General features: G+C 38.7%; 1 protein-coding gene across 2 annotated transcripts in view; it reads right to left on the bottom strand.

Moving 5' to 3' along the window:
- The window catches only part of MORC4 (MORC family CW-type zinc finger 4), a 65,063-nt gene that overhangs the window by 21,748 nt on the left and 15,972 nt on the right, over nt 1-27,343 (bottom strand). For both annotated transcript variants that reach the window (XM_070067479.1, XM_070067478.1), the window contains exons 6-14: nt 24,841-24,973; nt 24,391-24,519; nt 20,066-20,185; nt 17,879-17,979; nt 9,572-9,670; nt 5,437-5,565; nt 4,105-4,173; nt 3,426-3,477; nt 1,853-2,028 (exon numbers count right to left, since the gene is read on the bottom strand). In XM_070067479.1, coding sequence (XP_069923580.1) covers nt 1,853-2,028; nt 3,426-3,477; nt 4,105-4,173; nt 5,437-5,565; nt 9,572-9,670; nt 17,879-17,979; nt 20,066-20,185; nt 24,391-24,519; nt 24,841-24,973 — 1,008 coding nt within the window. The remainder of the gene's footprint in view (nt 1-1,852; nt 2,029-3,425; nt 3,478-4,104; nt 4,174-5,436; nt 5,566-9,571; nt 9,671-17,878; nt 17,980-20,065; nt 20,186-24,390; nt 24,520-24,840; nt 24,974-27,343) is intronic.

Below are 27,343 nucleotides of genomic sequence, written 5' to 3'. Positions count from 1 at the left end.
CTTGGCTAATCCTCCGCCTGCGGTGCCGACACCCCGGGTTCTAGTCCCGGTTGGGGCGCTGGGTACTAGTCCCAGTTGCTCTTCTTCCACTCCAGCTCTATGCTGTGGCCCGGGAGGGCAGTGGAGGGTGGCCCAAGTTCTTGGGTCCCTGCACCCACATGGGAGACCGGGAGGAATACCCAGTTCCTGCCTTTGGCCAGCATAGCAGCCATTAGGGGAATGAACCAATGGAAGGAAGACCTTTCTCTCTGTCTCTCTCTCACTGTCTATAACTCTCTGTCTCTCTCTCTCTCTCTCACTGTCTAACTCTGCCTGGCCAAAAAAAAAAGTTTATTTGTAGTAGTGGCCTTTTTGAAATAAAAATTTAAAACAAAACTTATTCTAGAAATGAAATGTAGTTATTATTAATTTATTTGTAACTGTTTTAATTTTCTGTTTGTTAGCACAGGGTGATAGTATTAGCCTGTGTCAGACAGCATATAGCTCAGTATGTGGTAGAAGAAATATTAGGTATATTAATAGAAACTAGTTAAACATTATCAATAACTATGTACACATGTAGTTTTGTATCAATTCCCATAGCTGCCATGTAACATTAAAACATTCAAATATATGTGTATAACCATATATGGGAGACAAAGAAACTAAAAAATATATAAAAGGAAATGCCCCTTTTCATTTGGGGCTGTCTTTTTGGATATGAATCAAACTGAGCCTTATGCCAGCATGATAATAATAATAATAACAACAACAGCAACAATAAAAAGACTACTTCCTGTTAAAAGTCTTGGTGTCTCATCTCTGTTCATGAACCCCACTTAGTTTTTTTCATAATATGTTTTTCCATGAACTTTGTGAAGGCCTTTTATATACATAGGTATTTTTTAAATTTACATAAAAATAAGTTTATCTTTTAATCTGATTTTCCATGAGCTTTTTAAGTACCTTATAACATTAAAGAGGTGCTAGAAAATGAACAAATCCAAGACTAAACTTATATAAGTCATTTACTCTAGGAAACAAGGAATGATAAAAATTATCTAATGGCCAAAATTTCTAATCATTATTTTTATTTATTTATTTATTTATTTTTTATTTACTTGTCAGGTAGAGTTACAGACAGTGATAGAGAAAGACAGAGAGAAAGGTCTTCCTTCCGTTGGTTAACTCCCCAAATGGCTGCCACAGCTGGCGCTGCGCCGATCTGAAGCCAGGAGCCAGGAGTTTCTTCCTGGTCTCCCATGCGGGCACAGGGGCCCAAGCACTTGACCCATCCTCCACTGCCCTCCCCGGGCCACAGCAGAGAGCTAGACTGGAAGAGAAGCAACCAGGACTAGAACCCGGTGTCCATATGGGATACCGGCGCTGCAGGCGGAAGATTAACCAAGTGAGCCATGGCACTGGCCCCAGCTAATCATTATTTTTATATATGATCAATATATGCTAGACCAATGAGGTCTCTGAGGAGTTGGATATCCATAAACTGAAGGGAAGGAATAATACTTATGTGTGTATCAGTACCCTATTGTATAGCACTTTATGTTTCTCAAACAATTATCATGTGCATTATTTCACTTCTGTTATTGCTAACATAAAGTGAATATGTAATACATAAAAGAGCGTCAGGAAGTGATCATCTCAAAAAGGATAGAGACTTGAAATAGCTACTGTTGCATTGAGAAACTGGAAGTACATGCAAAAACAATTCTATCAACTCAAAACTATGTTTTTCCTTCTGGATTGCATGCTAGGCCTCAGAAAACATATCAACATGATAAAACACACCAATTTACTCTAAAGGAAAACAGACTCCAAGGCTTGCTACTGACAATAAAATATGTTATTTGGTCACCTGGAAAACTGAAAAGCACTGGAATCCAGAGACTTGAGTTGAAGAGAAGGTGATCTGCTTTCTTCGCCAACAGATGGAAGTAGGCTAGGGCTGTCAATTATTTCACATCCAGTTGTCTTGTCATTCAAGCCAGTCATATCTTGAATAGGAGGGATCTTCGGTGGATCGGTGAATACCTATCAAAGAAAGAAATGATTCATAAAAATCCCAAATTCAAAAACCAAATATCAAAGGATGAGTCAATCCTTCTGATGCTAGGAAAGAATGTTTGGGCAAAAAATAAAAAAAAAAAAAGAAAAACTTTTTCCTACACAAAACAAATAGCTCACAGTAATGTACGCTAGAACACTGAACCCAGGCGCATTCAGTTATCAACCTTATCAGCTGGACACCAACAGACCTCCCCAACTCACTTATTGGCTCCTACAGCTATTCCACCCACAACATAAACCCAGGCCCCCAATCACGTCTGATCCTCTCTTGTGACCCAGTTTAAGGCTGGGCTTTCTTCTGAGATCTGTGATGAGGGTGGAAGGAAAAAAGCATTGCAGCAAGTGTCTGTGCTGGTTTTGGAGAAATGCATGCGAGAGACTAACATATACTCATAAGTGCACACACACAGAGACATGCATCTGGGATCTTGTGGGAGAGCCAGCTTATGAAAATAGTAGGAATGATTAAGGTGGAGAAATACAAGGAGTAGGTAAACTGAATGAGGACAGGGCAGTCCTAGGAAATCTCCCAAACTCTACATCAGGCTCTTAAGCCAAAGCCGACATTAGGAGAAAAAAAGACTTTAGGGTGTGAAACCTGATTGTTCATTTGCCTGCATCTTGGCAGAATGTTAGAAAAAGAATTAAGATTAAGTTGCCTCTCTCCTCACCAGTCTGACCTACCCTGATTGAATGGGTGGAAGGTGAATCTAACATGCGACTAGCAGATCTTTCTGGGAATGAGGTTCAAGAGGGAAATCATGCAGAAAGGCAAGGTTGGGTGGGGAAGATACATGGGTGCTATGGTGGCTGTCAGGAAAGGAGTGTCCCTGAAAGGACGGCCAACCTTATTGCACCCTTCAGCGTCCGGAGCTGGGCAACCATGTCCGAGAGACAGTGCTCCTGAAAATTCAAAACAGCATAGTCTTTATAAAGCCAGCCAGCCTGAAAGCAGGGATCAGGGAGTGACACAAAGAACCACCTCTTCTTCCCAAGAGAAGGAGGAAGGAATCATCCCTGAATCGTGGAAGAGACAGGAAAACCAGACACCCAATAGGAGAAGCTTGTGTGATGATGGAACACAGCCCTGAGTATTCGGTGACACTGAATGTGACATTCACACTGTACAGTCAATACTGAATCCAAATCTGGGGAATGAATGATTTGACTCTACCATTTTTGGTGATCTGAACATCAATAACAACAGATCAAAGCCAACTCAAAGAGCCAATGAAAGAAGACCACCAGAAAAACAGTTTATTATGTCTATGCAGCTTTCAAGACCGCTGCTTCCTTCAACCTATGTCCTCTGTTGGGAAAAATTTTGTGTGAGAACAGGGCTGAGGTGGACTGTCTCTCACCTGCTGGCTTTCATTCTCCAAAGGCATCTTCTTCTTCTCGACGGTTTGATCTCTAGGAAAAGATAAAAGTGCTATTTAGTTTAGTCATGATATTTATCAGACGGAAATGGATTACCAATTGTAGATTTAGGTTATAATGTTCCTTCCAAATTAGAACTAGTGTGAGCCTCATAGAGTAACTAAAGGTGGCTTCCTGAACTATGCTATTGAAGTGAGATTTCTAATCTCTCACTGAGGAGGAGGGAGTGGGGCATAATATAATCGCTAGCTGAGACATTCAGGGGATGGTTAGAAGGTGAGAAGAGAAGTTATTAGGAAGCAAAGGGGTCGGTGCTGTGGTGCAGCAGATTAAGCTGCTGTCTGCAGTGCTGGCATTCCATATGGGCACCGGTTCGAGTCCTGGCTTCTCCGCTTCCCATCCAGCTCCCTGCTGATGCTCCTGGGAAAGCAGTGGAAAATGGCCCAAGTACTTGAGCCCCTGTACCCACATGGGAGACTTGGAAGAAGCTCCTGGCTTCAGCCTGGTCAATCTCAGCTATTGAAGCCATTTAGGGAGTGAACCAGATCTCTCTCTAATTCTTTCAAATAAATAAATACATCTTTATATAAAAAAAGAAAAACCTTTCCTTTCTCAAAACTCCTCTGTCCCGTTAGGAACATCACTTCGTGTATACTCAACTGCTTTTTAGCTTTGCTCAAGTACAGGTCTTCGTCAATGAGTTCTTGTTCCTCTGGAACAGAGCATCTCCTGCAGTAGAGAGAAAACACCATCTTTCAGATATGACCTTTAGTTTTTCTCTTTTCTTTCCTTACAACTCTGACAACCCTCTGACAAAGAGTTCAGATCTGAACCACATTACAAAACCTCACCATATGTAAAGCATAAGGAAAATAATGTTAGGAGTATACACTGAAAGAACACTGAAATTTCATTCAATGGTCAAAAGTAATCTGAGAAACAGACAAAAATTAATAAGAATTAGAAATCAGGTTATACCCATTCTATAAGGGGATAAAGTGGCCTGGTGGTCTCTTACACTACATGCAAACAGGAGATAAAGTGCTAAAAAATGAAATTTCTAGTCACTTAGTCTCATCATACAATCCCAATCACAGTCCATGGAAAGGCACATCTGGAGACTATGAGGGAATGTTTATACCTGACAGACCTATACTCATTTGCTGGATGCCCTCCATTTCAGACATTTTTCCTAAAATGCATACTACATTTTAGTATCTTTATTCTATCAGCATTTATTCTGTCAAAAGAGAAGGGATTTTAAGAAATTTATAGCTGAATCAAAGCAAATCAACCTATTATTATGAACTCATGTGACAGTCAAATAAAGAAATGTAAATGAACATGCCAGGTACTATTTGGATGTTGGATACTTCAAGGAACACAGTACACTGGGAAAATAAACATGGAACTCAATAACATTGAACATACAATGGTTATTACAGCATTGATTCCATAGAGGAGGCATGTGAAGAAAATCATCAGGTCAACCTGGAACGTGAAGCCCTTGTTCTTATGGAGTTTACAATCTCTTGAAGAGCCAAAGTGCATACATATGAAAAGAACACAAAACAGCAGTATATATACCAATGTAAAGAATTAAATGGCATGGGAATTCAGAGTAAAATCACTATAAGCTATTGTCAACAGGGAAAGTGTCACACAAAAGGCTTAAGTGCCTCAGATGTATATGATTTGGATGCGCAGATGGAACGCAGGAAGTCACTGGAAGCAAGAGGGCACATAATATCAAAGGGCAGAGGAGGAGGCATGTGTGGAGAATAGTGAAACCACAGACCTGGCTAAAATACAAAGTTACGGTTTAGGTTAAGGTATAACAAAAAATAAGGCTGGCGAGGTAAGGTGTGGCTAATTGGTATATATGGCTTGAATGTCAAACTGAAAACTTTGAACTTGAGATCAATATTGTTTTAAAATATAAAGACAAATCAGGAATCTTCTTTGGTATAATATTGAGTCCTGGAATTTTACCTGTATTTTGGATGGGTATTATAATAACAAAACCATCTTGCAGGTAGTGTGGATGGATCCACCTTGCCAGGAAGCTTCCTCCATTTAAGACACTCATCACACTGTACCCACGTCTGGTCAGGAATCTTCCTGAATGAAGGAAAATAGGAATGTGACTGTGTACACATTAGCTCTGTGCTTTGTCTTACATTAGAAAGGCATACTCTAAAACTGAAAGAATCTAATTTTATATATGAAATGTGTTACAAATGTTATAGTTCAAGGTCTAAATAGCCTATATTTTGAACTTCATAGATAAAATAATGGCAGAACTATATCAGATATGAGCATGAAAATAGAAAGTATTAACACAATGATTGATTATTTGCAAAGGTCAATAATATTTATACTGGAATCAACTTGTTTAAGTAAATAGAGTAATTTTAACTCTAAGTTTGCTAACTTAGAAAAATTTAATATATATTACAATATTATCAAGAAATATAACTCATAGAATCATATTATTTGCTTCTGTCCAATCATGTAAGTCTTAAAATGTATTTATAGGACTAATTGAAGCACTATTGGCAAACATATCCTCCATCAATTTGTGATTCCCTAATCTTTTTTTCACTGTTAAAAAAGTCTTCAATAATACTTTAATCAAAATTTTATTAGACTGATAATCCCCAAGTTAATCTTAAAAAGCAATATAAATTTGATTAATATTACAAATAGAAATAGTGCTTCTAGATCAGCAATAGGTTTAAATTATTAAGATAAAAGTCTTCTAGAGTTCAACTCTTAAAATGCATACCAACTGCCATCCTCCCTCCTCCAGAAGTGTAACCCAGTCACCTACACCTCAATGAGAATTTGTTGTGGCCTGATATGACAGAAGTAGTTAGTACCTAAGGTGTGCAAGACACAGAAAGAGGGTAAAAAGGCACCAGTTTCGTTAACATGTAAGTTTTTCTGAGGTAGGTCTTGTGTATGTTACATTAATACTGCTCTTATATTAGTATTATATTAGTATTAGAGTGGTGTGGTTCTCTTATGTCTTATCAATAATTTTCTTATCATTTTAAATAGTGCTTTCTCTAGACAAAAACCATAATAATCTCATTACAGTAATACTAGAAATAAAGATATATAGTAGAAAATAAAAGGGACTCATAATTCCATCACTCAATTCGATGTTTTCTTTAGCTGAGCACTGAAGAATAAATAGATAAGGAAAATACAGTACACATACACAATGGACTAGTATTCAGCTATAAAAAAGAATGAGATCCTGTCATGTGCAGCAAAATGGGTAAAACTCGAAGAAGGATGTTACATAAAATGAGCCAGACATAGAAAGAGAAATACCACATATTGTCTCTCATATGTGGAAGTTTAAAAAGATCCATCTGAATGTGGAATAGTGTTTACTAGAGGTTGGGAATGACGGGATGGGGCACCACCACCCCAGGGACCAAAATATGGCTAAATAGAAGCAATGCATTCTAGCGTTCCACAGCAGAATGGGGCAACCACAGTTCACAACAACGCATTATATATTTTTATGGAGAAAAAGAGAGGAGCTCCAAGATTCCAAACATAAGGAAATGCTAATTACCTGATTTGATAAGTTCATATGTTGAAATATACTGTACCCCATAAAAATATTACTCATTAATCAAAAAAGAAAAATTAATAAATAAAACTCTGCTTTAACAAAGAAAGTTTATACACATTTTAGCTCAGGCTGCTCCAGTCTGGCAACCTCTAAGCTCTAAGCTCAGGACTGACCTCTACTGTCTATTTCCATACAGCCACTATTTTATTTAGAACCAGACCTGGCCAAACGCAATTTCAGCAGTAGTGGTAGGGAAGAGGAAAAGTCACACAAGCCTTGGATTTACATACATAAGCACAGATGATTCTCTCTCAGGGACAAGCACACTTAGAGGCAGCAACTCCCTGCTTCCGGGCACAGGCAGACCATGCTAGATCCTCCAACTCAGACAGAGAGCAGAGCTCATGCTTGGAGTATACAGTAACTGTGTGGGATGTATCCTCTGTTTATCCGTCTAGAAGAGCTAAGTAGTTAAGAACTTAGGTTTGCAAGCCCAACTGCCTCTACATAAACCTAGGTTCTAACCACCTTCTACTTGTCTAACCTTGGGCAAGTTACTTAAATTCTTGGTATATCAGTCTTTACATCTGTGAAGAAGTCATAATAATATCTATATTATTAATATAGATATTATTTAATTATATAATATCTATCTCACAGGATTGCTGCGAGGATTAAATAAACTGCAACATGTAAAGAAGTCAGAATGACATCTGGTACATAAGTACTCAATAAATAAACCATTACAATTCTGCCTCCATCACATACACTCTCTAGCAATATATTAACATCTGTTTCACTGCATTAACCTTGCTAATTGGAAAGGCCAAAAAATGACATCTTATCTTAAATAGCACTTCTTTGAAAATCAGGAAGCTTGGGATGAGCTTAAAATATTTAAAATAAGACAATGGTTACATACATAATCAAATAGCATTTGAAAGAAAATTTTATATCACACATTTGCTGACATTTAAAGTTTTGATTTATTTGAAAAGCAGAGCGAGAACGCGCGCATGCGCACATGAGAGAGAGAGAGAGAGAGAGAGAGAGAGAGAGAAAGTATTCCATTTGTGGATTTACTCCCCCAGATGCCTGCAACAGCTAGGGATGGGGTCAGGCAGAATCCAGGAGCCAGACACTCCATCTGAATCTCCTACTTAGGTGGCAGGGACTCAAGTATTTGAGACATCATCTACTGCCTCCCAGGATGCGCATGAGCAGGGAGCCTGATCAGAGGTAAAGGCGGGTCTCCATTCCAGGCACTCAGATATGAGATGCAGGCATCCAAGCCAGGATATCTATCTGCTATGTCACAATACCTGTCCCTGTCTGCTGATTTCCATTGAAAAACCAACAACAACAACAACAACAACAAAAAACCAGAAATGCCTACCTCCAAATGAACTCAGGGTTAACTGAAATTTCTCTCTTGATTATAGTATAACTGATTCTATGAGGAGTCTTCAAAAATTCATAGAAAATGCATATTATGACAAAACTCTACGTTGATTTCAAAATAAAACTTATTTTCAGGGCCAGCATTGTGGTACAGTGGGTTAAGATGTCTCCTACAATGCTGGCATCTCATATAAGCACTGGTTTGAATCCCAGTTGCTCTGCTGCCAGTCCAGTCTCCTGCTAATGAACTTGGAAAAGCAATGGAGGATGGACCAAGCCAAGGATGGTTCCATGAGGAAGACCTGGATGGAGTTCTGGGCTCCTGGCTTTGGCCTGGCCCAGTACTGGCTGTTGTGGCATTTGGGGGGTGAACAAGCAGATGGAAGATACCTCTCTCTCTCTCTCTCTGCTTTTCAAATACACAAACTTTTTTTAAAAAAAGTATTTTCAACAACACCCTTATTTTTCATAAATGCACAAAATAAACTTATTAATTCCATTTGCCATGAACTCTTTTTAAGTACCCTCATTTATATGTTGTTATGCATTCTATCCTCTGTATTATGCTCCTTTTCTAACTTATTGAGGCATTTCATCCTGATGTGCATGGATGACTGACTCAATACATTCTACCTGTTCTCTAATAAGCTGTGTTCTCTAGTTCTATTCTCAAAAACTGGTTCAGTCCTAGCAATATTTAGTAGTAATGAAGAGAAGGGAAGTTTGCTGACATGTCCAAACTCCAAGTATATGTCAGGCACTGTGCTGAAATGTTATGCCACCAAATTAATATGCTAAAGGTGAAGTGACTTACTTACCTAAGCTCATCTAACTATTAAGGAGATCCAGATTTTCAAGCCACAAGCATCTGATTCAAATGACTATCATCTTCTACTATACTACATTGCCTGTTATAAACTGACCATAACAAATTATTGACATTCATCTTCTAAGAGATACAGGTATTAAACTAGAATAAGGAGTTTAGAGAATGATATAATTGGTACCTATGATGTCTTATTTTCATTCTATTAAACTTCCTGATGTTAAAAGCATTCATTGTATCCTTGTTCCTTTTATTTGCTCTATGGATATTACCCCTAATATATTCATACTCTATAATTTATTACTCACGGTATTGGCCTAGCTATAACTGAGGTCTCAAAATTCTCTTGAGAAGTCTTTTCCTTCCAATATGCATTGAGCTTCTGAGCAAGGGCATTTATTGTCAACCTGAAAGAAAATGCAAAAAGAATAATGCCAAAATCAGCAAATGTGGAACACTTTTTCAATTTTTGAGATGCACCCATTTTACACAAACCCACAATTTAGTATATTCAGTACCATCTTAAATATACACACCTTAAACTAAGATGAGAATCCACTGCCTTTGCAAACTACCTATCAAAATGGCAAAACCATAATGGTGAACAGTCACTTGACTGAAAATGTAAAATGGTCATGAGTCTTAAAAAGTAGAGTTCTAGGGAACAGCACTGTGGCGCAGTGGCTTAAGCTGCAGTCTGCAATGCCCAACATCCCATGTGAGCACTGGTTCCAGTCTCCACTCCTCCACTTCCAATCCAGCTCCCTGATACTGCACTGGGAAAGCAGCAGATGACTCAAGTGCTTGGCCCCTCAGCACCCACGTGGGAGACCCAGATGGAATTCTAGGTTCCTGGCTTCATTTGAGGAGTGAACCAGCAGATGAATATTTCTCTGTCTCCATAACCATTCAAATGAATACATAAATCCTTAAAATAAAAAAGTAGAGCTCTACAAGTTTGGGTAGCTTATAGAATAATGGAGGGAGTGGGTAAGTTAACTTTACAGACTGTAACAGAGAACCACATTGCAGAGCTAGCATAGAGCCAAATGCTGATGGGCAGTTACTGACTGTCAGAGGACTACAGTTGAACAATTTAGGACCAAGTGGAAAGTCAGAAGATCAAATAGTGCACTCTTTCTTTTAGAATTTAATCACATATTAACTTTAATATATCTATATAGTTCCCTGTACCCAAACGCTAACCACAGAAGGGAAACAAGCCCCCTTCAACATTCTACTACACATCTGCTATTACTGCTACTTCTCCTTTATATATCTTCCCAAATGAACAACAGTGTACACAGGATCAATGCAAATGTAATTTGTAAATGTCAAAATAGGAATTTTACTTTTAAAATGGCTATACTGATTCCTATTCAATTCTACAACCCAGGAATACAACTTATTATAGAACTGTAAACACCTGGAACATTAGAAACTTAGAATTCAAAATGTTTTAAATCTCTGGATCATTTATCAAGGTTTTTGCAGACCTTTTCTATTCTAAAGAGGAACTCCTCCTTACCCCTATCTTATTCATATTCAATTATATTCTCACTGCACAGACAAGGTTAACATATCCACATATAAGCTTATTCTCCTTCAAACCACTGATGTTCCTAGCCCTGTGTTTATATCCTTTCATCAAGTCACAGATGAAGAACTACTCCTTGTTTCTTCTCAAAAACCTTCTTTAGAAAAATAGTAAATTGATGGCATCCCTTATGGGCACCAGTTCAAGACCCAGCTGCTCCACTTTCAATCCAGCTCTCTGCTATTGGCCTGGGATAGTAGTAGAAGATGGCCCAAGTCCTTGGGACCCTGCACCCACGTGGGAGACCCAGAAGAAGCTCCTGGCTCCTGGCTTTGGGTCGGCACAGCTCCGGCCATTGCGGCCAATTGGTGAGAGAACCAGCAGATGCAAGACCTCTCTCTCTCTCTCTCTGCCTCTCCTTCTCTCTGTGTAACTCTGACCTTCAAATAAATAAATAAATAAATCTTTTTTTTTTTTTTAAAAGTAGATTGAACAGGCTTTTGGGAAGATGGAAGAGTAGCAAGCATGTAGAATCTGTCTCTTCACCCAGACAACAATTACATTGGCCAAGTCTGATGTACCTAAGTTGGAACTCTGGAGTCTATTGAAGGCTTACAACTTCCAGGGGGAAGGCTCAGGTGGTAAATTGTGAATTTTGGTCATTTTCAATTCTAGGCAAAAAAACAGCTACCCATCCCCCATACCTAGTCCTATGGCAGGCAGAAAGTATATCTGAAGAAATACTGGTTGACAACTTTCCAAATATTTTGAGGCACATGAATATAAACACCCAAGAAGCTCAACAAATTCCAGGTAGAATAAACTCAGAGAGACTCACATCAAGACACATTAAAATCCAATGGTCAACAAAGACAAAGAGAAAAATCTTGAAAGCAGCAATAGAAAAGTAACTTGTCACATTCAAGGGCTCTTTGGAGTTTGTCACTTCACCTTTTGTTTTCCACATGCTTTAAGAGAATACATTTAAAAGAAAAAATATTGTAAGTCTAAAAGATAGTATTATTGTAACTTTGGTTTCTACCTCTACATTTTGTTTTCCACATAGTTTAAGAGACTAGTGCACTAAAGGTTATTTTTGTTTTTGGACACACAATGTATAAAGATCTAGTTTTATAACATCAACAAGGGGGTGGTGACAGTTGCTAAGGGAGCAGAATTTTTGTATGTAATTGAAATTAACCTGACATAAATTTAAATTAGTGTCATAATTTAAGGATGTTAAATGTAATCTCCACGATAACCACCAAGAAAAGTGGCAGAATATACACAAAAGGAAATGAGAAAATAATTTAAACATTTTGCTACAAAAAAATCAGCTAAACCCAAAAGAAGATTGCAATGTAGGAAATGAAGGACCAAAAAGCTGTAAGGCATATTAGAAAACAAATGGCAATATGACACAAGTCTGTTTAGCAGTGATTACTTTAAATGTAGAAGATTAAACTCAGATTCACACAAATATGATGTAACCAACAGGAATGTAGTAGATTTCAGTGCCTAAGTGGGCGTGCTTCTGTTAACAAACATCTAAAATTGTGAGTGACTTTGGGATTGGAAACTACAGAAGCTGGAAGAATTTTGAGAAGCATGACAAAAAAAAAAACAGCCTAGATTGCCTCGAATAGACTACTGGTAGAAATATGGATGTTAAAACATTTCACTGGTGAGGGTTTAGAAGAATGGTAAAGAAAACACAAATTGCCTTATAGAAAACCTAAATCAAGGTATTGCTAGTGAAGGCTCACAAAGAAATTAGGAACATGTCAATGGAAAACAATAGAGAAGGCAATCTTTTTCACACAGTGGCAGAAAGCTTAATAAAACTGTGTCCTACAGTTACGTGGAAAGCACAACTTATAAATAAGAAACTGGACATTTAGCTGAGGAGATCACCAGACAAATTGTTGACAGTGTGTCCTGGTTTCTTCTTGACACTCTTGCAAAGCTTGAGAGGCAAGAGATAAATTGAGGGAAGAACTGTTAAACAAAAAGGAACCAGGACTTGATTTTTTTGAAAATTCTCAACCCATCCAAATTGCAAAAGATGCTAAAATTTAAAGATTGTCAGAAAAAAACACACTTAAAAGCTGAGGATAAGACTGGACAACCAATCACTCAGAAAGATCAAAAGGTCAGAGTATGCAGCCACGCATAAGACTCTTTGAAAAGATTAGCATGTGACTCAGCCATGTCAGTCATCTCAGCTGAAGCCAAGAATAAAAATAGGGTTATCTAGGAAAGACCTGTCCGCAGGCTTTTGTTGAACAGAATATCTGCAACATACATGGAAGACCCATGAGGTTCTCGAGAGTGGCACACTAGCAAAAAAAAAAAAAAAAAAAAAAAAAAAAAACACACAAACTTTTAGTTTGAAGTCAAAGGAATGGAGAGAATGTAAAATGGAAGAAGCCTATTGAACCCTCAAAATTCTACAGAAAGGAAATAGGCTGTTGAAACTACTTAGCTGCAACCCCATGTTATCCTTCATGAACAAGGAATGATGACTTTGAGGGTAGAGCCAAATGCTCAGAGGGCAGACTAGCGCGTGGAGTTGCAAGGCCCAGAGAATTATTCCCAGGCCTTGAAATTTAAATTTCCTTGGTAGATTTTGAAATTGCTTGGAGCTTACAACTCTCTCAACTCTCTTTTTCCCTTCCATCTTCTTCCCCATCTGAACCACAATACGCATGCATGCATGCATCTATGTGTGTGTGTGTTTGTGTGTGTGTATATATATATATATATATATAATTGGTATCCTATGATTATTCCATCATTGTATTTTAAGTACAAGATACAAAAAGAAAGAAAAAAAAAAGGAAGGAAGGAAGGAGGGGAAAAAGGATTGAAGAGGAAAAGAGTTCATACCTACAGACAGAAGAATTTGGTCCCACCATGCTCCATACTCAGTGTGTCATCCGTATATGATTTCAACAATGAAATTTGGGACTTTTGAGGCAATGACGTTAGGTAAAACTTTAAATTTGGAGTTGATGTTGCAATAGGTTGAGACTTTTAGGGATATCGGGATCAGATAAACATATTTTGCATGTGAGATGCAAGTGAATCTTAGGGAACCAGAGGACAAATTGGGGTAGATAAAATAATGGTCCTCCAAAGGTGTCTATGTTCTAATTCCTGAAACCTCTGACTATATTAGGTCACATAGCAAGGGTGAAGAAAGCTTGCAGATGAAATTAAGGCTACTTATCAGCTGATCTTAAGATAGGAAAATTATCCTAAATTATCCAATATAATCACAAGGGCCCTTAAAATTGGAAGAGTGGGGCAAACACACTAGAATCAGAGAAGGAGGGGGGCTGGCATTATGGTGTAATGGGTTAAGCTCCCCACCTGCAAAGCTGGCATCCCATGCGAGTGCCGGTTTAAGGCCTGGTTGCTCCACTTCCAATCAACCTCCCTACTAATGTGCCTGGGAAAGTAGCAGCAGATGGCCCAAGTGCTTTGACCCTTACCACCCCTGTGGAAGACCAGGATAGAGTTCCTGGCTCCTGGTTTCAGTCTGGCCCAGCCTTGGTTGTTGCAGCCATTTGCAGAATGAACCAGCAGTTGGAAGTTGGAAGATACCTCTCTCTCTCTCTCTCTCTCTCTCTCTCTCTCTCTTTCTCTGTGTGTGTGTGTGTGTAACTGCCTTTCAAGTAAAATAAAAATAAACTTTTCATAGGTTTATTTACTTATTTGAAAGTAAGACTTATAGAGAAGGGCCAGTGCTGTGGCATAGCGGGTGGAGCCGCTGCCGGTGGTGCTGACATCCCATATGGGCGCCAGTTTGGGTCCTGGCTGCTCCACTTCCAGTACAGCTCTCTGGTCTGGGAAAGCAGTGGAAGATGGTCCGGGTCCTTGGGACCCTGCACTCGTGTGGGAGGGCCTGGAGGAAGCTCCTGGCTCCTGGCTTCTGATAGGCACAGCTCTGGCTGTTGCGGCTGTCTGGGGAGTGAATCAGCAGATGGAAGATTCTCTCTCTCTCTCTCTTTCTCTCTGCCTCTCCTTATCTCTCTGCATGACTCCTTCAAATAAATGAATAAATCTTTTAAAAAAAAAAGAAAATAAGAGTTACAGAGATGGAGTGAGGGCAAAAGAGAGAGAAAGAATCTTCCAACTGCTGGTTCATTCCTCAGATGGCTGAAATGGCTATGGCTGGGCCAGGCTGAAACCAGGAGCCAGGAGCTTCTTCCAGGTGTCCCATCTGGGTAGCAGGGGCTCAAAAACTTGGACCACTTCTACCACTTTTCCCAGGCTATTAGCATGGAGCTGAATCTGAAGTGGAACAGCCAGAACATAAACTGGCACCCATCTGGGATACTGGTGTTGCAGGTGGCAGCTTTACCAGCTACACCACAGCACCAGTCCCAGAAATGGATTCTCCCTTGGAGCCTCTAGAAAGGAATGCAGTCTGCCCATGGCTTGATTTTATACCAATGAGATTTGTGCTGGACTTCTACAGAATCCTATGAGGACAAATTAGTATTGTTTTAAGCCTACTATGTTTGTGATAATCTGTTCAATAGAAGATGATTTCTATTGTTTATAGCTGCTTTCATATTACAGCAGAATTGAGTAGTTATGACAGAGACCATATTGTTCACAAAACCTAAAATAATTACTCTCTGACCCTTTTCAGAAAAAAAAAAAAAATTTGCAAACCCCTGCTCTAGGATTTGGCCTTGACTTCCCTTCACTCCAGTTACAACCCATTAGCCACACTCCCAATATTCTTACTGTTCTGAGTTTTTGTCATTACCTTAACTCCTGCTATAATTTCATCCACGTATTCATTTTACTATCTTTTCTAAGTCCTGTATCCTTTAAGGCACAACACAAGTTATATTTTCTATCTAAAACCTTCCCTCCCTATTCTATTATAGCATTTTTCTTATACCATAGCACTTAGGTTTTATTGGTCAAACATTATTTTATTGTTCTATGAACTGTTTCATATATGTGACAATCTGACACTATAAATTGACTCTAAGCTCCCTGAATAGACCAATAATGACTTGAATTTTTTGGAACACACCACAAAGCCTAGCTAGTATGTATACCAGTGCAGTTCTCAGCTCACATGTGTTACTTGAATTTCTCAAGCTAAAAGCTCACTCTAAAAATGTTTTAAGTTTGTTGCAGCTGAACATGGTACACACCACTATCAAAAGTTATCTTGAAGATGACTTACTTGTAGACATTCCAGAAATACTCCTCTCTCTTTTATCTTTTTTCAGTTTTGATATCTATAATACTTGTAGGATGAGTTTGTGATAGGAGACAGACTAATTCCTCTCTCAAGTTCCTGCATTTATCTAAAATCTTTTCATTTTATATAAAATAGAGAAAAAGACAACAATGCCAGAATTGAGACAAGAGTTATGCAAATTTATAATCCTCAGAATACTGTATGCAAGATAATAGTTGTTTTTAATAAATGTGCAGCAGATATTAAGTTACTTAAGCCAGAAATCCTATATGTTTAACTAGATTAATCTACTGTCTTATCGAAAATCTCTGTTCAGATCCCCTAAAAATCACCTCAAACTCATCATACTAAATGTAGACATCAAGACCTCTGGGAGGGGCAGGCATTGGCCTAGTGTTTAAGACACCAGTTGAGAATTCCAATGTCCCACATCAGAGTGCCTAGGTTAGATTCCCAGCCCTAGTTCCCAATTCCAGCTTCCCAACAATGCAGACCCTAGGAGACAGTAGTGATGACTTCAAGTAATTGGATCCCTACCACTCACATGGGAGACTGTAACTGTGTTCCTGGCTACTGACTACTGGCTACTGGCTCTAGCTCTGGCCATTGTCAGCATCTAGGGAGTCAACCACTAGATGGGAGTGTTCTCTGTCTTGTCCATCTTTCTTTCCCTTTCTTTCTGTCTGCCTCTCAGAACAACAACAAACAAGGAACTAATGCCTATAAAATTTAAAAGGTATACTCAGGTGGTAGGGTAGCAAAGATGATAGAGAAATATCTTTAATAACTTTTTATTTGAAAGGCAGAGAAAAGGAAGAAGAGGGAGGGTTGGCTCACTCTCCAAATGCCTACAATAACTAGGCTGAGCCAAGCCAAAGATAGGAGCCTGGAACTCAATCTGGGTCTGGCACATGGGTGGCAGGGACTTGAGTCATCATCTGATACCTCCCAGGATGCTCATTAGCAGGAAGCTGGATCAGAAGTTGATTAACCTGGACTCAAACCAGGTACTTAGATATGGTATGATGGCATTCCAAGTTGTGACTTAACCACTGCCCCTTAAATAATTTTTAGTATCAAACATGAATTTCACAAATTTTAACTATTTAAGTATCACCAGAAATTCGTGATTCCTTTCACTCAAGACAAACAAAATGACTAGGCTCTGAGATTTTTGTTAAACAGTTATCACTCATAAATTTTCTTATTTTTCATCCTGATCTCCCTAGTATGTGGCACATAGAAGGTATCTCATAACACTTGATGAAAGAAGAAGTGATTGACCCATCCCTCCTCAAAAGTTTTAAAACTATTCCAAACCTGGCTGTGACAATGCCTTTCTTCATCTTCTAAAAATACACCTACTAGTTCAATCTCAGTGTTAATTCCTTTTTGATTCGGATCTGTTTGTCTTCCCTATTAGACCTAGATACTTCCATTAAAGCACATATGTTTCTTGTTATTCCAACACTTTCCTCTAAACTTGTTCACTGGTTTCAAGAAAAATATTTTGGAACAAACTTCAGACTGCTTTTTACCCCCTCACATACTCTCTTTTAAGAATAATTTCAAGGCTCTTCCTTTCACCCAGAAATATTTTACCAAATGATACATGCTCTCTCTATAATTTCTAAAAGTAAAGTTTTTATCAATCAGACTCCATATATCAAGTACTAGTGAGCTTTCATTTAAAAATGAAATCATTTTCTCTCTACTCTTGGAAAATGGATTTGAAGTAATTGTCAGTTAACTAATCTGGCATGTTTTTAGAGGTGATTTTAGAGGAGTCAGAGAAAAGAATCCTAACTGAACAATCAGAAACACCTCAGGTTGGAAGTGACTCACCGATACTCCTTGGTGTACTCAAAGTCTTGTTTGTTGTAGGCAGGTTTTAGGAAATTGCACTCAATGACTCCAATTACTCCTACACCTTCTCCACGAGTTGGCTTAGAAAAAAATATTAATTTCAACACTCACATTACTGTTGACTGCCTGGAGGCATTTCCTTTAGATTCCAAACAATAACAGAAAGGTTACATAATGCTCATGGGCAAAGAAAGACCATCAAGATCTACAGAAACACCATACATTTCAATAGGCTACAAGTATTACCCTCAACTGGCAACTAATTTTAACAAATTTGAGTGCAAAGATTTTCAAACTTTGATTCATAGATCCCTTGGATTCTGGAGGTATTAACAGCCATTTCTGCTTTACTCATACCACTACCACTTTTTATCTGCTTTATATTCCAGGACTGCCTTAAGATTTTGAGTAGAGAACTATACTGTTCTGGGTAGGGATTTGGCCACCACAGTGGTTAAGACACCCATGTCCCATATTGGAATCCCTGGATTCAATACCCATCTCTTGCTCCTGACTCCAGCTTCTTGCTCATATAGATTCTGGAAGGCAGCAGTAATGGATCAAATAATTGGGTCTCTGCCATTCATGTAGGAAACATGATTTGAGTTCCTGGCTCCCAGCTTCAGCCTCAGCTTAGGCTCAGTTGTCATGGGCATTTGGAGAGTGAAGGAGAAGATGGAAGCACTTGTGTGTGTGTTCGTTCTCTTTCTCTCTCTTTCTCTCTCTCTCTTTGTATATCTGTACCTCAAATACATTTTTTAAAATTTAAGGAATTAGGGGATAGCACTGTAGCGTAGCAGGTAAAGCTGCTGCTTGCAGTGCCAGCATCCCATTAGGGTGCCAGTTTGAGTTTCAGTTGCTCCTCTTCCAATCCAGCTCTCTGCTATGGCCTGGGAAAGCAGTAGAAGATGGAGATGGCGCAAGTGCTTGGGCCCCTGCACCCACATGGGAGACTCAGAAGAAGCTCCTGGCTTCAGATTGGCCCAACTGTAGCTGCTGCAGCCATTTGGGGAGTGAACTAGCGGATGGAAGACCTCTCTCTCTGTCTCTGAACTAGCAGATGGAAGACCTCTCTCTCTGTCTCTCCCTCTCTGTAACTCTACCTCTCAAAATAAACTATTTTTTAAAAAATTAAGAAATCATACTTTTAAAAATGAAGGTTATATATTAGTATATTCTAGGGAACTGAAATGAAACTTTATCTGAAAAAAATTTAAGGATGCTATGTAATCATCATAGCCTATCTATTAAAATAAGCACTTTTTCTACATACATAGGCTAAAACAACTATTAAAGAGAGTCAAACTTGCAGTGACTTTTAACTACAAGTTGATGCAAGAGGCTTTAGGATTTAAAATTTTTTTTCTTTAATGGAAGGAATTGAGTCAAGATATAAGTAGAATGGCACACAAACATAAGTTATTTAAAGATCATATGACAAGAAAAAACCAAGATAAGCTGAAAACTAGCTCTCCCAGGCCTTACAATCATGTAACTCTACCCTCCTACATAATATAAAGCAGTTTATCATTCTTTGTGCTTTATCAGTCTTATCTGTGAAATAGAAATCAAAGGATTCTAGTGGACATTACAACTTTAAATTATCATCAGGAGATCACTATAATATTTGCACAGTCCAATTTACAAATAATTTTCACATAACTTATTTTAATCTCTCAACCATGTAAGTGTGGGATAGGCAAAGCAGGTATAAAATAAAGGAAGGAAATTGAGTCTCAGAGAAATGAAATGATTTCTCCTAGGACTCAGCTTGTAATCAGCAAATCCAGGACCCAAATCTTGGTCTTCAACCACCAAATTGTTTATGCCTTCCACTATGCCTTATTGTCTCCCTAAGAAAATGGAAAGAGCTACCTTAGACACTAATATGGTGATACATATGGTGAAGCTGCTGGTGTTCTAATTTTACCTCCTATTAACAGATATCTAGAAAATATACCCAGGTTAATTAACAGCTGTAAAGAATGAAAGGTAGAGTTTTTCAATACAAGACAGCTCACCAGTAAGATAGAATTCTAGGATCAGAATTTAACAAACATCATGAGATGGGAGTAAAAACCATTACTAAGTCTATGCCCTTTGCATATATAAAATTCTCTTCCTCCTATTTTCAGTTCCATATAACAAAGAAACATTAACACTCACCTTCACCTGGCATCCCACCTTCTCAAAGGACTTTATGAGTCTGTTGTTATGATACATCATTACTCCAAACTGGTTGCTATTCTTGCAGGAGAACCCAAACGTGATTCTCACCTGCTTATTCTGAAGAAAATCATTAAGGAGACAGACACCAAGGGCTTAGAAGACAAAATCTACCACTATATTATAGCAAAAAAAATAAATATTTCTAGAGGGTATTTTTAGAAAATCTACTTAATCTTTGTCCAACTAGCTCTCTTTTTAGGAATTTATCCTACAGAAATAGTCAGGGGTGCATAACAGGGTTTATGAGTTACAGAGAATTTTTTTTCAATTGGGTGCACTAGCAGAAAAATCTAACTTAAATGTTCTACAATAAGAGAATAATTAAATAAATGTTGGTATACTCATGTGGTCTATCATGTAGTTCTTAAAGTTATATCCTTGAAAAACATTTGAGAGCATTAGTAAGTGCTCATAATATAAAAGTATTATCATCTGTATTTTAATGTACACATATAAAACATACATATGCACCGAAAAGTCTACAACAAAATATACTACAATACCATCAGTGATTTAAAGATTCACAAATAACCACAAAATATTTCTTTACTAATTTCTCAGGTTGCTGATAGGGATCACAGGTTTTGATAATATTGTCAATGACATAACAGAAATCTGTACAGTTTTAGGCAATAAGTTGTGCTAACCACATAAAACACAATTAAAACAAAACCAACAAGAACAAAAATCTCTTTGAAAGCAAGTCCTATAAGATTTTATAGGAAGAAGTTAACAAGCTTGGATAGATTAAACTAAAAGAACTAATTATTAAGTTCTTAATTATTGAATAATAGTGAGTTTTTAAAAAGTCATTCTCAACTTAAAAACCAAGGTAAGAGAATGAGAAAGATAAAAGGGGAACAGAGAAACTGAGATTTTTCATTACAATAAAATACTATGAAATCTTCATGTCAACCTAAGTTAAATAAAAACTTACTTTTGTTATTTTTTAAAGATGATCGCCATTGCTCCCTCTAAATGACAAACTACTTGCATCAAAATCATATGGCAAATATTTCAAATATGATACAAAAGATGTGATTCAACAGATGGATATACATAACAGTAATTTTTGGCTCAGAACATATAATTCAGGGGTGGGAAACATTTTTTATTTTCTGCCAAGGGCCATTTGGATATTTACAACACCATCCGTGGGGTACAAAATGATCAACTTAATTCGCTTGCTACTGCTTTATTGAATTTCAAGTCCTGCCTGCAGCTGCCTTGGCAAGGCCACCTTGTGGGCCTTATACAGCCTGTGGGCCAGATGTTCCCTACCCCTGATTGTGTTATGAAGTCCAGAAACTCAAACTTTAAATAAGACTTTTCCAATTGAAAAACAAAACAAAATTCCCCCAAACAGAAAAAACCAAGACCCCACACCATAAAACTAATATTGCTAAAATAAAAACTGTTAAATATTTTCTTTTTTAATTTTTTAAAAAGATTTCATTTATTTATTTGAGTGGCAGAGTTACAAAGAGAGAGAGAGAGAGAGAGAGAGCTTCTAATCCACTGGTTCACCATTCAGATGGCTGAAATGGCCAAAGCTGCACCAATCAGGAGTGAAGAGCTTCTTCTGGGTCTCCCACGTGGGTGCAGGGTCGAAGGACTTGGGCCATCTTCCACTGCTTTCCCAGGCCACAGCAGAGAGCTGCTTGGAAGTGGGACAGCCAGGACATAAACCTGCATCCATATGAGATGCCAGCACCACAAGCGGAGGTTTAACCTACTACACCACAGCACTGGCCCCAAAATATTTTCTTTCTGGTGTAAACTTTTGAAATGACAAATTATGGGATCAGGTAACACCGGAATAGGAGGTTTCCTGAACTAGTATGAGGAGAAAAAACAAAGAGGGGGCGAGAGACCTTTCATAATTGAGGAATCAATGTCAGTACCAATGATATTGTTCTTCAGTGACCTTGGTGAAATCTTAGTAGTTTCATTTAACTCATGCCTATAGTGAGCCCATTTAGCCCAAATTCTAAAATGGGAAAGTAACTGGCTAAATGAGAACAGGTATTGAGAAGAACTGAGGTACATATACAACGCATGTATGGAAGATGTCCTAATAGAAAACCACATAAGAAAGAAGTTAGACAGAAGATGTTGTATATTCTAAAAGAGTAGTTGGAGAGTACTTCTTTAGACTGGGTCTGTTAAACCTGCAACATTAAGATCCTAGACTATGTAAGATTGATTGTATAACTAATTTACCTACAGATGCTAACAATGCTAGCTTTGGCTTTCTTAAATTGGGTTGGATAAGAGCTTTTCTAAAAATATGCTTCTTAGTAGGCAAGGCATATATTTCCCAAAAGGAGAAAATTAATTTGCTCGTGTGACTTTTTAAAAATACAGGAATGGCTATTTCTAATTTTTAATCAGAGAACAAAAGGCAAAGTATGCTAGATATTGCCTTTGATAAAGCAAGGAGAACATGAATATGATTCTTGGGCCAAGAGCTGTGCTTATCTACTAGAAAAGAAATTGAAAGAGCAAGTCTTCATAACAGTTTGTAAGTTCCCAGTCTTTTTTTTTTTTTTTTTTTTTGACAGGCAGAGTGGACAGTGAGAGAGAGAGAGAAAGGTCTTCCTTTTGCCATTGGTTCACCCTCCAATGGCCGCCGCGGCAGGTGCTCTGCGGCCGGCGCACCGTGCTGATCCGATGGCGGGAGCCAAGTGCTTTCTCCTGGTCTCCCATGGGTGCAGGGCCCAAGCACCTGGGCCATCCTCCACTGCACTCCCTGGCCACAGCAGAGAGCTGGCCTGGAAGAGGGGCAACTGGGACAGAATCCAGCACCCCGACCGGGACTAGAACCCTGTGTGCCGGCGCCACTAGGTGGAGGATTAGCCTATTGAGCCGCGGCACCGGCCAAGTTCCCAGTCTTTTAAAGACTGTTTCTTTTTCACTCTGGATGCCATCAACAAAGATGGATCTAATTCCTATAGTTCATTTTACGATTTTCTCTAGTATCTGAGATCCGCTTCTAATGCGGGGTTTGGGGGGAGTGGAAACAAGTAACTGCTTCTCTGTGTGACTGTCTTTAGAAGTACCAGGAAATCCATGTCAAGCCTGCTGAAGATTCCTGTCACTCTAGAAAATCAGCCTTTAATTTCCACTTTCCTAATTTTCATTAGTGTTAGGTCTTGATATGTTACAACAAAATTGTACTATATCCAAAAGATTAATGCATTCTAGTCAATTTTCTGTTTTGTTTATATCAATTAATGTCATATATAACAAAATTCAAAACCAAATGATATGAAGTACTCCTTATGACAGATTCTCAAACCTGGCTGTTCATTCGAATCAGCCAAAGACTTAAAAATAAGTACTTTTTATTTAAAAGCAAAAAGATTGCAGAGTTAGGCATTTGGCCTAGTGGTTAGGATGCTGGTTAGGACGCCCATGTTTTATATTGGAGTTTTATTCCTGAAAACAGGTTGTGATTCTAGCTTCCTGCCAATGCATATCCTGGAAGACAGTGGTGATGGCTTAAGTAGTTGGGTCTCTGTCACCCACCTGGGAGACCTGGATTGAATTCCTGGCTCTAGGCTGCAGCACCCACCCCATCCAGGCTGTTGCAGGCATCTGAGGAGTGAACAGGTAGATGGGGAAGCTCGTGCTCTCTCTGCTTCTTGAACAAAATAAATAAATAAATAAATAAAATTTAAAGACTCATAAAAATATTTGAAAATTTACTGAACAAGACTCTATAAAATCTCGGCTATTATTTTTAAAGTTTCCATGTGATTTCTTATATAAACTAATGCACAGAGTGGGGTCTAAGAAATACTTCCCGGGGCAGGTGTTGAGACGTAGCAAGTAAAGCTGCTGCTTGTGATGCCAGCATCCCATACAGGTGCTGGTTCATGTCTCGGCTGCTCCACTTCTGACCCAGCTTGCTGCTAACGGCCTGAGAAAAGCAGTAGAAGACAACTTATGTACTTGGGGCCCCGATACCCACATGGGAGACCCAGATAAAGCTCCTGGCTTCAGCCTGGCCTATCTGGGGAGTGAGCCAACGGATGGAAGATCTCTCTCTCTCTCTCTATCTCTCCCTCTCTCTGTAACTCTTTCAAATAAATAAATCTTTGAATAATATACTTCCTATGAGTACATACAATTCCTATGAGTTTTACAATTTGTACTGTAACACACATTTTTTAATTAGAAAAGGAAAGTTTTTGTTTTTCAACCTGGAAATGTAATCCTGAAACGAAGAGGTCAGCTACATGTAGTTGTAAGGATACTGTGAAGGTAGGCTTATATAGATCATATCCTACATTGGCCAGGCTCTTGGCAATCATCTGTGTGGTCACCTTCTTTTGACGCAGAAAAATTTTCATTCGTGGCTTCATATATAGAATACCACAAAACGCCTATGGGACAGTGAAGGGAAAGTTATTATGTGACATTTCCAATTCTACTGACATCCCCATAAAACACTGCTAGCAACTGAGTCTATTCTAGGTAAAGATTTGGCTCAGTTTCTATACCTTGTTGCACTACATCAACCACCACATTAAAATGTGCTGATGGAATTGGCTAAACTGCTTCAGTGGAGACAGTGAAAGAGACGTCTAGCGCAGGGCTAAAAGGTTGTCATCTTCGTATAACTAAAATGAGATCTTATTCTACAATATTTTCGTGTTGCAGGAAATCTTACCTCCGATTGGTGAAGAAAAGCCAGTCTTACTCACCCGTAAAGAATACTCTGTTTCTGGCAGCTCAGAGGTAACATCACCAGTCTCTTTCTCTTCTGTGTCAAAGTCTGATACCAGGATGTCATACTGATCTGTATCAAAGTCCAACTCAGACTTTCCATCTTTATTTCTGGGTAAAAGAGACAAGTACCAATCTAACAAAAACTGGCTCCAAAAGACAAAAATGCACTAGGAACCCAAGAGAAAAGAAACAATATGAGCCACAACTTGGACATCTGTATCTTTCCCTGACTACCAGTGCAAAGGAACTACAAACTACATGGTTTGAAGATCACATAATATTTAAGGGTATTTCCAATCTAAACAAATCTTCTGTGTTTCATAGAGGAGGTGATACCAACTTCCCAAGGGTACAAAAAGAAAAGGAATGTGCAATATGATCTGATAAATCAAGTGGATATCAGCTATCTCCCACAGTAGGATCTTAAAATAGATCTTCACTTTCTGGGTATTACTGGATAAGTCATTTAATACCACTTTCCTTAACTGAATGAAGAGATGAATCAAAACCTACTTCTATGAACTTCAGCAATAATGTAAGGATTAATAAGATGCCAAGATTTCCCCAGATCTAACCTTTTTGGAAGGAAAAAAATTGTTATAGAAATGGTATGTATTGGGGCTGGCTTTGTGGTACAGTGGGCTAAGCTTCTGCCTACAACACTGGCATCCCATATTGGAGCACCAGTCTGAGTCCCACCAGCTCCACTTCCAATCCAGCTCCCTGCCATTTGTGCCTGGGAAGGCACTGAAGGATGGCCAGAGTACTTGGGTGACTACCACCCACATGGGAGACCAGGATAGTCCCTGGCTCCTGACTTCAGCCTGGCCCAGAACTGGATATTGTAGACATTTGGGAAGTGAATCAGCAAATGAAAGATGTCTTTCTTCCTCTTCCTCTTCCTATCCCTATCTCTCTCTCTCTCTCTCTCTCTCTCCCTCCCTCCCTCCCTCTCTCTTTCTCTCCCCCTCGCCATTACTCTGCCTTTCAGAGAAATGAATTTTGAAAAAAATGGTATATATTTATTAGTTTTCTAGAATACAACTTATGGAATTATCACTTAAATATAATAGTGCCAATATTCCTTTCATTAGGACCTTTCTTCCCATAATTTGTCTGGGTCACGTAGCTTTGGTCCATATCACACACACACACTCTCTCTCTCTCTCTCACACACACACACACACTATTACTAATCACTGCCAAGGAAAGAAAATAAGATTCGCCTTTGTTTCTGGAAAAAAATAATTAAAACAAATCACAGGGCTAGTGCTGTGGCATAGTGGGCTAAAGCCTCTGCTAGTGGCGCCAGCATCCCATATGTGCGCCGGTTCAAGTCCCGGCTGCTCCTCTTCAAATCCAGCTCTCTGCTATGGCCTGGGAAAGCAGTGGAAGATGGCCCAAGTCCTTCCACCCCTGCACCCATGTGGGAGACCTGGAAGAAGCTCCTGGCTCCTGACTTCAGGTCAGCTCCAGCTACTGAGGGGAGTGAACCAGCAGATGGAAGACCTCCCTCTCTCTGCCTCTCCCTCTCTATGTAACTCCACCTCTCAAAATAAATAAATAAAATATTTTTAAAAAACCAAATCACATGTCATGAAGAAATAAATAAAGCAGAATAGTTCCCAAAATTTGTTCTGCGGAACAATAGGCCCTCGTGATACATTTAAACAATACATACATACATACATACATACATAAATGTTGTAAGGATTAAATAAAATTGAGAAAAGTTCTCAGCCCTCAGAGTCACCTCAAGCTCCAGTGATTTCTTCATACTTCTGGTTCCAAAGCTCAGAGTTGCTATATTGAAAATCTTGCTCCTTCTGCAGAGCTGGACCAGAGTCACTGTGGCGTGTAGCCTATATAAAGCCCATGACACTGTCATTGTCTATTCTGGACTTTCTAGGATAATCTCAGTTCTCACTACTGCACTCTACTGTAATATATACACCCAGAGGAAGTTCCTGGACCTCCCTCCTTCTCCCCTTCCCTGTGCAAGGAAAAGAGCCTGGAGAACATTTTTTTTTTTTTACATTTAATCTTAGCCAAAAGGCCAAGAAGCAATGGAAAACATTGTTTTAAAAATTGGGAGATATTGGTCTCTTAAATATCTCTGGTGCACATTAGCACATGTAAGCCTCTGAGAAGTCCTGGAGTAAAAGCAGCATGGTATACTTTGTTTAAGACAGCTTTTCTCAAGCTTACTTGACCATGCAATCCTTTATAGAACATCTAGGACCATATAACTAATAAATAACATATACAGAAAAAATGTGTTAAATCTGTGTAAATCACTGGAAATGTCTCAGAAAAATGACCCTTTGTAATATAGATTTGAAGTTTTCCTAGTAGGACACAGAGGAGAACTATCTAAATTATTCATGTGTAAGCCTGCCTTATTTTTATTCTTTTTAATTGTAAGTACTCATACAAACCAGCATTACTTTTTTTAATCTGAGTTTCACCCAGGTAAGA

The sequence above is a fragment of the Oryctolagus cuniculus genome, chromosome X (genome assembly GCF_964237555.1).
Source record: "Oryctolagus cuniculus chromosome X, mOryCun1.1, whole genome shotgun sequence".
In the NCBI taxonomy this organism is placed as follows: domain Eukaryota; kingdom Metazoa; phylum Chordata; class Mammalia; order Lagomorpha; family Leporidae; genus Oryctolagus; species Oryctolagus cuniculus.
This window is presented reverse-complemented; position numbering and strand designations above follow the sequence as displayed.